This window comes from Macrobrachium nipponense, chromosome 31 (genome assembly GCF_015104395.2).
Source record: "Macrobrachium nipponense isolate FS-2020 chromosome 31, ASM1510439v2, whole genome shotgun sequence".
Lineage (NCBI taxonomy): Eukaryota > Metazoa > Arthropoda > Malacostraca > Decapoda > Palaemonidae > Macrobrachium > Macrobrachium nipponense.
This window is the reverse complement of record NC_061093.1, coordinates 21,740,291-21,752,871: the sequence shown is the minus strand read 5'-3', so window position 1 is coordinate 21,752,871 and position 12,581 is coordinate 21,740,291. Positions and strand designations below refer to the sequence as shown.

The following is a 12,581-nucleotide window of genomic DNA, read 5'->3' as shown; positions in this document are numbered from 1 at the left end:
CAAACTATGTACTGAAAAAATTAGAACTAAAACCAGCAACAATCCCTGTGTATACATATTTATAAGCAATTATTTTCAAGATGTAATGGGATGGGGAGACGTAGTTAAGATTGTTCTTTGGATTTTTTCCTCATATCACCACAAGTTGGTATAAGTCATTTATGGCACATTCAAGTGATGAGAAAAATTTTCCACAAAATTCACTTAAAACTGCTCAGTGCAAAAAAATCATCCTCACATGAACCAGTCCAGACTGAACCCCTGAAGTTATTATCATGCCTCACATGATCACGACCAGACACATGGAGTTAAATAATGCCTACAGTGCACCTCAAGAAATTATCCCCAACAATAGGTCCTTGAAACATGTCAACATCAGTCATGCACTATACACACTACAGACTGCTAAAAGCAAAAAAAATAATACAGTTGAATATCTGCACATTGAACCATTTCCTCATGAAGCATACTTACTGAAATGGATAGGTAATGCTTTCAGAAACAGTGATGTTATTTTTATCAGAAGCTGGGCAAAATATACGGAAGGAGAACTCAGTGCTAAAGCTGGTAGTTGTAGCAAATGCACTAATACCAAACACCTGAAATAAAAGAAAAAAAATAATGATAGGGATTATATGAGTACAGGCATAATTATTGTTATACTTACATATGGATAAGAGAAACAAAAATTCCACTTACAATATTAAACATAATTTGGATAATCTGATGCTCAATAACAATATCCTCTTATTCCACTTATACTATAGCATCCAGATATACCAAATTAAAATTTATAATTTTCCTAACACACAAAGCCACATTTTCATATATGGAGTAATCTGCACTTACCTATCTTTGGCTGTTCTTGAATCGTCTCTGAAAAACAAAATCCCTAACACTATACCAGGGTCATGTGGTATGAACTGGGTAGACATGCCTGCTTCTATTGTGTGAGACAGCCCCTATGCAGTTATACTCATCCTCCTAGGAGTGAGAGGTCAAAACAAAGTACAGGGGGTCCTCGAGTTACGACGTTGATCCGTTCTTAAGATGCGTCGTAACACGATTTTCAGCGTAAGTCGGAACATTAAAAAATACCACATGATTTAATGTAAATACCTATCAATAACAACGAGAGAACAATTCCTTACCTTTATTAATTTGATTGGCTTGCACACTGGAGAGGAAGCTGCGGTGCTGGAGAGACTGGGGGAGGTTAGTGAAGAGAAAAAGAACCTCTTTTTTTCAACGCTTCAAACAATCTTTTCGCCTTCTCCTGAATCACCATAAGGCTGACTGGGATACGCCGTTGATTTTGGTCTTCCAACCAAAGCACCAATAACCTTTCCATTTCAATTATTAGACCACTACGCTGCTTAGTTATCACTGTCGCTTTCATAGGAGCAGATCCTTTCACATGTTCAACGATGCGCTCTTTATCTTTGATAATGGTAGCAACGGTCGAACGGCTAAGGCCAAGCGAGCTGCCAATGTTTGTTGGCGTTTCTCCCTTCTCAGATCGCTTTATAATGTCCACTTTAATTTCCATGGTGATGGCCTTTCTTTTCTTTGATGCACTACCATCAGAAGAGTCCGCCTTGCGCTTGGGAGCCATAACAAAGAGCAAAAAGTTACAAAAACGATACAACACGAGGGAGAGAGAGGCAGTGTAAACAACCAAAATGGCGTATGGGCGAGGAATGAGCGTAGCGAAGCGACGCCGTCCTCTCCCCCACAAAGCGTATTCTTCCGCCGTGCGCCCGGAACTAGTTCGCGTTTGTTTACGTTGCTTACGACGCTAAACCGCGTAAGACGGAACGACGCAAAATATTATTTTTTATATTTTTATGGGGGCGCGTTCGTAACCACGAAACATCGTAAGTCGAGACCGGCGTAACCCGAGGACTTACTGTACGGTGTTACAAAAAATGACATTTTTATAATAAAATTAAATTTTGTATATACTTACCAGGTAACTACATAGCTATAATTTTCTACTTTGCGGCAGTTTACGATGCAATTTGCGGTAACAATTTTTTTCTTTAGCGAAGATAACCGGCCCTGCCCACTTTCCGAGGAAGTAAAGGTACAACACACTCAGACAGTCATTCGTTTTATGCCTTTGTCCATAAGAGGGGAGGAGGGTGGGCTCCGTTCATGTACTAGTTACTTTGTAAATATATACAAAATTTAATTCTATTATAAAAATGTCATTTTAGTATAAGTAACTTACCAAGTAATTACAGAGCTGAATTCCACATTGACCGGAGGTGGGAATCATCGACATATACTATTACAAAAATAGTCAGTGACAGAGCTGAATTTACTTTAGTAGCTTAGCTGGCATCAACAAAATGCTTGTTGTAATCTGCCTGGTGAGAGAGCTCCAGCAAGAAGGTACTGCCTCTGGTCAGAGCTCGCCTCAACCTGTCGAGTTGTGGCAGTAGAGCCAGGTTTCGCCTCTACTTCAATGGGATGCTTTGCAATCGAGGAGTACTCCAATGACTGCCAAAGCTACCAAAACACTGCCAAGGCCAGTTAGAAAAAGAGAATAGACATACTCTCCTACCCTTCGTTTCCCAATAGGCGGTCCCCGGGTTACGACGGCTCCGGCTTACGACGTTATGAGGTTACAACGCTTTTTCTTAAATATTCATTGAAAAATCCGCCCTGGGTTACGACGCTGATGCTTCCAACGCTCCAAGTTAACGACGCTTTTAAAAAATGCATACTATGATAAGAATCCTTTATAGTTTAGCACAGTATATTAATAAAAATAAGTTTTTGGTTAGATTACAACAAAAATTTTGAGGTTATGATGATTTTCGACACTTTTTATGTCGTATTTTTTTAATTTTTTCTAGTGACGCCTCATATGCGGAACTAGTTTCCGAGCGAATGAATACACTAGCTTGGGATGCGCAGTTTATAACAGTTCAAAATTGCAAATGAAAAAATCATTGCTAGTTTCCAGTATACATAATTAACAAAACTAAGTTTCTGGTTAGATTACAACGCAAATTCCAAGGTTACGACGGTTTTTTATGCTTTTTAACGATACCTCATACGCAGAAACTAGTTTTCTGAGCGGAGGGCGATAATTAATTTACGCTATTAAACTGTATGGTAACCATAGTCAAGGATAAGGAATGCATTCTCAAACAGTATACATATCCTTTAATACAAAACAGCAAAATATCATTGAAACATTATTTCACTTAAAGAATCCATTTATACTCTACTTAGATTTGGATATAAAAACCATAGTTTCTCTCTCTCTCTCTCTCTCTCTCTCTCTCTCTCTCTCTCTCTCTCTCTCTCTCTCTCTCTCTCTCTGTATTTTCCTTTACGATCGAAAATAATCACTAAGTTAGTGTATTTTGATGTTTATTTTCATGACTAATACATTTTTATAATACAAAAATGATTTACTAATTTTCAAATATTAATTTTGATTAATACTGTATTAGTAAGTTTAATAAGTTGAAATGATATCACATAATAAAAATAATAATTCTCATTCTCTCTCTCTCTCTCTCTCTCTACTACAAAGATGTGTTTTTTGTATGATAAATAAATGATTTACTATTTTCAAATATTAATATTAATTTATATAGCAATAATATCAATTCATTAAAGAAAATACCATAGTGAATTAGTAAGATTTTACCTTATATATTTATAAAATTATGGAAGAATGAAGGAAATCCCAGTCTTCTCTCAGTAACCTTTTTCTAACTCCAGGTACTAAAACTGTCAGATATATCAAGTTCTGTGACAGCCAGGAGGGGGAAGTGCTCATGAAATTCCCCCCCCCCCCCCCCTCTCTCTCTCTCTCTCTCTCTCTCTCTCTCTCTCTCTCTCTCTCTCTCTCTCTCTCTCTCATTTACTGAGACTCGATTTTTTTTATTTTTTGTACTTGTACTATTTGTTTTTAATACTTTCAAATAAATAATAATAATAATAATAATAATAATAATAATAATTAAGGTTAACCCTCTCTCTCTCTCTATTTCTCTCTCTCTCTCTCTCTTTTGCCACACAAGATAATAATGTGTCATAGTGGTAACTCCCTCCCTCTCTTTCGCTGGAAGCGTTATAAGTATTTTTTTGAGAGAACAGGGAGATGAACTCTCTCTCTCTCTCTCTCTCTCTCTCTCTCTCTCTCTCTCTCTCTCTCTCTCTTACCGAGATGAAAGAATTTTTATGGTACTAGTATGCAAAATGTTTATTGATAATTTCAGTTATTTAAACAAATATAAACCTCCTTTATACCGTGCTGGTGCTACAAGTTGTAATGCTCTCTCTCTCTCTTTTCTCTTCCTTCTCTCTCTCTTCTCTCTCTCTTGTATTTTTGATGAAAAAATACAGTAATTTTGAATACAGTGTTGCACATGAAAAAAAGTAATAGTGATAATTTTAGAGATACGGCCCTAAGAAAAATTGCAAATTAGTGAAATTTTCCCTGTGGACATGTTTTCAACAACGTCGTTCCGGCTTACGGCGATTTTCGGGTTACGACGCGTCATAAGAACGGGAACCCCGTCGTAACCTGGGGACTGCCTGTACCATGCCAGCGATAGAGGACCTAAAGCACTACAATTATTATAAACTATCTCTACATCACGTAAATAAAAATGAGCAAATACAGATTTACATCTCAAGAATGTAGCTTGTACAATCGAAGCAAGAGAAACATTATTCTTGAAAACCATGTTAGTGACCATTGCCCTTACTTTATGGGCCTTGACCTTGCATAAAGGAAAAAATTTTTCTGAAACCTTTGAGTGTGTCAGAAGTAACATTTCTGAGAAAAAACACCAAAGCGTTTTTGACATAGGACATGATGGGTCCTTGAACGAGCACCAAAGGTTAGGGAAGCAGCCTCATATTGCCTTAGTTCTTCCCAAATAGAATTACAATGCTCTTACGGGGCACAGGGTTCTTTCTTGATCTCTAGGACCAAGGGTGTCAGTCAGCGACTTAATTCTGAAGGAGCAAGGCCAAGGATTAGTTGAAGTTTCCTTTTTTGCAAGAAAATCCAAAATGAATGAGCACACTGCATCCCCCTGTGTTAGCCCACATCTCTATGTAGGGCTTGTATCAGTTCCCTCTTTTAGCTGTAGCTAAGGCCCCGAAAAAAGCATCTTCCTTGCAAGATCCCTCAGTCTAGAAGATTGCATGGGTTCGAATGGAGGCCCTGAAATCCACTTCAGCACAACATCAAGATTCCAAGACAATACAGCCTTTCTCCTTTGTCTCAAATAACTTAATTCACTGATATCCTTATTTGAGGACAATTCCAGGCCCATGTCTAAACACAGAGCTTAGTTCTATAACCTTTGATCGTAGCTAGTGCTAACTGTTGAGACATTCTTAAAAATAGCAGAAAGTCTACTATTTGGGCTACAGATGTAGAAGATGAGACATATGGCTTCTGCACCAGCTGCGAAAGACTGACCACTTGGTCTCGTAAACGTCAGCGGAGGATTGGCGCGTGCACTTGGCAATCGCTTCCGCCACTGTTCTTGAAAAGCGTTTAGCTCTGACAAAATTTCTGACAGTATGAAGCCTGTCAGAGCTTGAGTGGATAGTCCTTGATGGAACCGGAGAAAATGCGGTTGCCTGAGTAGACTTCGTTGCTGTGATAGAAGTCTTGGGAAGTCCACCAGGATACCGAGATCTCCGGGCCACTAACGTCATTGATAGGTTGGTGTGCGACCTGAATTTATCACATCCCTCACCATACTGAAGGGTGGGAAAGCATAAACATTGAGATTTGACCAATCCTGGATCATAGCATCCATTGCCCATGCGAGAGGATCTGGGACTGGCAAACAATACAAGGGAAGTTGATGATTCCTTGCCGTTGCAAACAGATCTATCGACGATTTCCCCAATTGCCTCCACAAGTCAGTGCACACTTGTAGATTGAGTGTCCACTCTGTCAGTAGTACTTGCTGCAACGACATAACCTGTCCGCGATGATATTCAGTTTTCCCTGAATAAACCTGGTGACAATCTGGGTGCAACTGTCATGAGCCCAAAGGAGCATATCCCTGACTGCCTCGAACAGGGAGAACGAGTGTGTGCCTCCTTGGTTCTTGATGTAAGCCAACACCGTTGTGTTGTCAGAATGAACAATGACCGTGGAGTTGTGGACCGCTGTCGCAAAGTATTGAATGGCCAGATGAACTGCTTTTAGTTCCTTCACATTTATGTGTAAGTTCTTCGCTGAACTGGACCACATCCCCGATACTTCTGCATTCTCTAGGATGGCGCCCCAACCTAGATCCAACACGTCTGAGTATAGCATGTTGTTGGGGTTCAGAGGGAACAGAGACTTTCCTTCCGTAAACCTTCCTTCTATGAGCCACCACTTGAGGTTCTCTTTGATTTCTTGAGTAACTGGTAACTGGGAATGCCAAGGAATCCGGTTGAGTTTTCCTCTGCCAGTTGGTCTTGAGGAAGAACTGAAGCAGTCTCATACGCAGCCTTCCCAAGGGCACAAACTTTTCTATGGACAAAAGGGTCCCCAGAATGCTCATCCATTCGTTGGCCATACACGATAGGTGAGATAAGAACTTTCGAACTTTCAGTAGACATGATAGGACTCTTGTCGGACGGAAAAGCCTGAAAACTCTGAGATTTTATCCTCACCCCCAAATAAAGAATCGATTGGGTTGGGATTAGTTGGGACTACTTGGGACTTGGATTTATTGATCAGGAGCCCCAGATTCTGGGACAACTGAAGTGTCTCTTGAATGTCCTCCATGCATTTTGACTTCGATGGAGAGCGAAGGAGCCAATCGTCTAGGTATAAACATACGATTCCTGTTAGGTGCAGCCCCTTTGCCAGCAGGGTAAGGACTCTGGTAAAAACTTGAGGAGCAGTTGACAGGTCAAAACACAGAGCATGAAATTGGAAGACCTTGTCTTGGAACGTAAACCTTAGATACTTCCTGGATTCTTGATGCATGGGAATGTGGAAGTAGGCATCCTGCATGTCTATAGTTGCCATCCAATCCCCTTGATGAATGGCTGACAGGACTGAATGGTTGGTTTCCATCTTGAATTTCATGGTCTCCACGAAGAAATTCAGGGCACTGACATCTAGGACGGGTCTCCAACTCCCCGATGGTTTGGGGACTAGAAATAGAAGGTTGTAAAACCCCTTTGAGTTGACATTTTGTACTATTTCTACTGCTCACTTCTTGAGAAGAGAATCTACCTCTTTTGATAGGGCAGTAAATTTCTCAGTGTCTTTGGAGTACGCTCCCAAGAAGGGAGGAAACTAACAGGGGTTTTTCCTTGAAGGGGATAGAATATCGTTCTTTGATGACTTGGAGAACCCAAGGCTTGAACTTCATTTCTACCCATTTGGTCCAAAAAAGCTGTAGTCTGGCTCCTACTGTAGCATGGAGGACTGGATCCTCACTTACGAGAGGGGGTCTTGGATTGATGCTTACTGGTCGTACTGACCGAATATTAGTCCGAGGTCATGACTGGAACCTGCCTAAACAAAACAAAAGAATCACTACCACGAATTGCATTGTAAACTGGCATGAAGTAGAAAATTATAGCTATGTAGTTACCTGGTAAGTTACTTATACAAAACTGTAACTTTACCTATATGAAAGCGTAGGTTTGTATGTTAGGAAAAATAAAATTTCTTTTCAATTTGGTATTTGTTCTGATACGTATACAAATTTACACTTTCATATATGAGGTCTCATCTGAAAGCAGGAGGAAGATCTCTTGGGTAAACATGTGGGGGTGTTTCCTCTAAATACCACAAGGGAATGCAAGAGATGTATGGTGTATCATACTCATCCCCGTTCATGTTGTTGCTGGTGATGTCTTCCCCTCTTTATGGAACTTCCGTAGGGCCCTAAACCGTTATATGACCTGCTGTGCTGCCACTACCAGACCCAAGGTGAAGGTATCTACGGATTTGTGAGCTATATCCTTGAGGTAGAAAGAAGTGAATGTCATCTGCCTCCTCCAGAACCCATTCCAGAAGACCTGATATACCAAGTGGTTTTTCCTAAATGCCAATATTGGTCCTATTCCTCTGATGCCACGAGAGCTGACTCTGGTTGGGCCTGGATCTTGGCTACGGTCCAAGCAGTATACTCTTACAATCACCACTCTCAGCGCCAGAATGAGATATGTTCTTTGAAATCTCTTGCTTCTCCTGACCCGTACTGGAGAGAAGTCTCCAACGAGCTGGTCTGTGGGGGGCTGTACGTTAAGGTAGGATCTTAGGGCTCTGACTCAGCCTAGCAATACGCCCTTTATGTTCCCTACAAAGTCCTTTAATGAAGGGATAGAAAAACCATTGAATCTTGGATTGTGTGTGGAGGGGTTCTGGGTCTTCGGCATAACTCTGAGAAGAAGGTGAAGCCCATCAATGTCCATCCATAGCTGTGGGTAACATTGTATGTGATGGCATGAGTTTGCCCACCCTCTCTGTTAATGCCAAAACCAACAGGAAAACTGCTCCCAGGGTCAAGTCTCGGTCTGACACCCACCCTTCTGAACAGTTCATGTCTCTCCTCAAAGGATGCCAGGACCCAGGTGATGCTCTATTTCAGGGTTTCCAATTCCCGAGCGAAGCAACTCTGAAATTTCTGATTATGTCTGACAGCTCCCATGACACTGAAAGGTCTATGTCCCTAGGTTTGAACCATCAGGCAAGGGCAGTCCTATAATCTTTAAAAGCATACACAGATAGGTGCTCTTACTGACGCAGGAAGATGAGGATTCTACCACAGCCCTCAAACATCGTTTTGAGATGGAGATCTTTCCCACTGCACCAACACTGGGATACTTTCCTTTTTCCCTGGTACAGACCAAGGGAAGAGGGTCTAAGGGGGCGACAATGACAGCAGCAACTTCTCCTGGAAAACCTTTCTTTCTAAGGAGCTGCTGGATGCCCTCCAGCCATGAATATGGAGGGAGGCCACTGCCTGATGAAATCAGCCATTGTGTTCTTGCTTCAGCAGGGTGAGTGGGAAGTTGCCTTGGCATGACCACCAGCAGGTGGAAGAGGTCCATGTACCATTCCGCTTGGGGCCACTTGCAGCTATGAGTGTTATTCAGACCTTGGGCGCTGCCTCTCTCAACCTCGCTGCTTCCGTGTCTATCACTATGCTTATATTCTGTACCTTCTGACCCCTCAAAGTTCATCACTATACCTTAGTCATGACAAAAACTTGATAAGTTGATCTCTACCCTAACAACCGCAGCAACAAGCTCGCCAAGACCAGCCAATCACACTGGTACTATTGCAGATATACCAATGCAACTAAGCTCAAGCAAAGATAAAAAAAAAATTTAAAAACCAACACTTGAGTGAATCCTTGGGGGAATGGATAAGTCCAAAATATGTGCCTTGAACTAAAAGTCTCCCCACTGAGAGTAAAGAGGGGATACTTGCAAGAGAACTGATGGGTAGGTATTGAACACACATATCCCTCAAATCTGAGAAACGCAAGAAGATGCCCTCTCTGATGGAATCAAGAACAAAAACAGACTATTCCATCTAGTATAGGTTCTGATGAATGAACCAGTTCAGTGGGAGGAGGGGTAGAAGACTTCCACAACACCTTCTGAGAGCATCACAATCACCTCTTCCCACATGGAGAGGTCCTTCCATGGGCTGAGGAACAAACATTTCGAACAGGACCAGAAAGAGGGCGAGGAATGACAAAGACTAAAAATAGCAGAACCGTATCTGACAGGCATCTGCTACCCATACTTCTGCTCCATGTCACTTCCAAACTTGCCTAATGACTCTGCAGGCACCCACTTTCATCAGCAGCAATCAGGGATAACTACCGTAACCCTGACATCCTCCGTCTTCTACTGGGGTAGAAGTAGTCTGGGTACCTCTACTAGGAGTCAACGAAGACTGGGACTTTCTCTGCCTGAAGGGGAAAGGCCAGCCCGACCCTGGGGTCCAGCTGCAGTGCCATACAAAGAGCTAAAGGTCTTAGCTACTGTCTGGTTGATGAGCCAAAGCTTGTCCATCACTGCCTCCCCCTACCTTTAGCAAGGGGAGATGATCCCAGTACCAGTCTATCCCAGAGTATAAAAGTTGACTCAGGATTAACAAAGCTACAAGTCTGAAGCAGCACAGTGCCTTCCAACCCGTCCCCTGGGTTGCTGTCTAGAGGAGGAGGTAGATCATATTATCACCTCCCTCTTCAGGACTGCATTCTCCTTGGGTGTATGGAAGCATGAGGATAAAAACAATCTTGGCCAATTACAGACCCAAAGATTGAGCTATGTGTAGGTACATGAAAAAGGCGCATTTCACATGTACCAGTATTATTATGTTATTATTATGTTCAAACATTATTTCACATGTTGTGCGCCATTAGAGTATCCCATGTTAAGTCCAGTAATATGATATGGCAACATTTAAGTATTGGCAACATTGTAATTATTGCCCTCGTGAGGCAGTCTCGTCTCGTCTGTCTGTTTGTTAAGCTGGCTGCTGTTTGTCCCCTGGATCTTGTATATATTTCTACAATAGACATTTAAGTTGTGTCCTTGCCCCTCCACTTAAGGTTAAGGAGTTTACCAACACATACATGGCGCAGTGAACTTTGGAAGTGTCGTATTGTGTGAAGTTTATCAAGACTTGGACATCGGGAACCGGACGGTTGTCGCCATATTGGATGTTCAGTTCAAATGTGCTTTCGTGTCCCAGCTGATTTATTCTATGTCATGTGCAGTGTAGTGCCTCAAGTACTCAGTGAAGTGTTGTGCAGTGCATTGTGCTTTTATAGTGCCTTTTTTGTGTGCTCTAGTGATTTGTTATGTTATTTTATTGAGTACGCATTTATTCTGTTGTGGCTTTGCCGGAGCACCGACTGTCACACCCGCACTCATGCCATGTCACGGGATGACTGAGTCTGATCCAGTCGACTTGACAACCTCGCCTTGGATGTGAGCTGCCGTAGGCAGACACTATCGCTCAATAGTCCCCTCGTTGGCCGACGTATTTCTCGCACATACGCACACACTCACGCTTCAACAAATTTTATTTATTATTCTTGTATCAGACGTTTTGGGATAATTTTAATAATTTTGTTGGAACTTTATTCTTGCGCACTGCACATTGACAATAATGACGGACTCGAAAGGTACGCCTGCAGACCATTTAGAAGAGCCCACAGAACAGTGGCAATTCAGTAATGTGGGCGCCCACACTCTGAGTGTTGGGGGAGTGTTGGAGCATCCAGTCTCTCCCTCCCCACCACTCTTAAGCCCCCACTACCAGCCCCCATCTACCTCTCAAGCTACTGGGACAGATTTCCTCGCTTTGATTAAGTTTTTAGAGGAATCTCGCTTGTATGAGGATGAGAGAAGAAGGGAAGATGAAACCAGAATACAAGACAGACAACGTGAAGAAGAAAGAAGAAGGGAACAAGAAGCAATTTGCCTTAGAGAAGATGGTCTTAGAAGAGAAGAGGAGAATGCAAGGTTTACTGCCCTCATTCAAACTTGCACCAATCATCCATTCTCATTCAGGTACCCTTACACCTGGCACAGAGGTGGTTTCGAACTCCAGTCAACCCTCTCTTCCACCACCACAGAAAGTAACCGCGCAAACGCCACCCCCACTGAAGGCAGATGTAACATTCCAGATGTTCAGGGAATGGAGATGTCGGTGGGATGACTATGCTATCATGGTGGATCTTTCTAAGCTTCCACGGGAAAAGCAAATGATCCAGATGAGGATGTGTTTAACCCTGGAAACGCAGCGTGTTTTAGAACACACACTTCAAATATCTCCCTCTACAGATAAGCCTGTAGATGAAGCCCTGGACACCTTACAGTCACATATAAAGGGTTTAAGGAATGAAGTACTTCGCCGAAGAGAGTTACTTAGCTGCAAGCAATCGGAAGGAGAATCTTTCGCTGATTTCTATGTGAAACTTCGATGCCTTGCGGAAGAGGTTGATTTATGCCCAGGTACCGCCGTCGCATGTGAAGAGACCCAGCTGAAAATGATTATCTTGATGGGCATTCGAGACGCGGACTTGGTTCAGAAGTTGATCGCCTTGGATGCCAATTCTTCTTTGCAAGATTTCATCACCACCTGTCGGTCGTATGAGGCGGCTAAAACTGCAACTTCTGCCATACGTGCCCCACCCAATCAGCTGTGTGCTGTTTCGGCCTACAAGAGAAGCAAGAAGTCAAGCGGAAAGCATCCACCTTCGCCGAAACCCTCGAACCCAGCAACTTGGTGCCAGTACTGTGCTCGTCAGCATGATCAAGACAAATGCCCTGCGGCCAACAGTACTTGTAAAAGCTGCGACCGCGTTAGTCATTGGTCCAGGACCATGAAGTGTCCTGCCAGCAAGGTCCAGTGCCGTCTGTGTCACCGCATTGGACACTTCGATAAGTGTTGTAGGGAGAATAAGAAGAATCTTCGTCAGGACAGATCTTCAAGCAACAGTGGTGCCTCTTCAGTCAACAACAAATCGCAAGATTCAAGGACCAGCTGTCGTCGCCTAGGATCGCCTCGCACCATTTCCAAGACGCCCAAACCTATCTGTGTCCTC

At 42.5% G+C, this 12,581-nt stretch overlaps 1 protein-coding gene across 2 annotated transcripts in view; it reads right to left on the bottom strand.

Annotated features, from left to right (window-relative positions):
• Positions 1 to 454: 454 nt before the first annotated feature.
• LOC135206682 (synaptophysin-like) overlaps positions 455 to 12,581 on the bottom strand; it is an 83,792-nt gene continuing 71,665 nt past the window's right edge. For both annotated transcript variants that reach the window (XM_064238076.1, XM_064238077.1), the window contains one exon: positions 455 to 599. In XM_064238076.1, the coding sequence (XP_064094146.1) occupies positions 471 to 599 (129 nt within the window). In that variant the 3' untranslated portion in view covers positions 455 to 470. The remainder of the gene's footprint in view (positions 600 to 12,581) is intronic.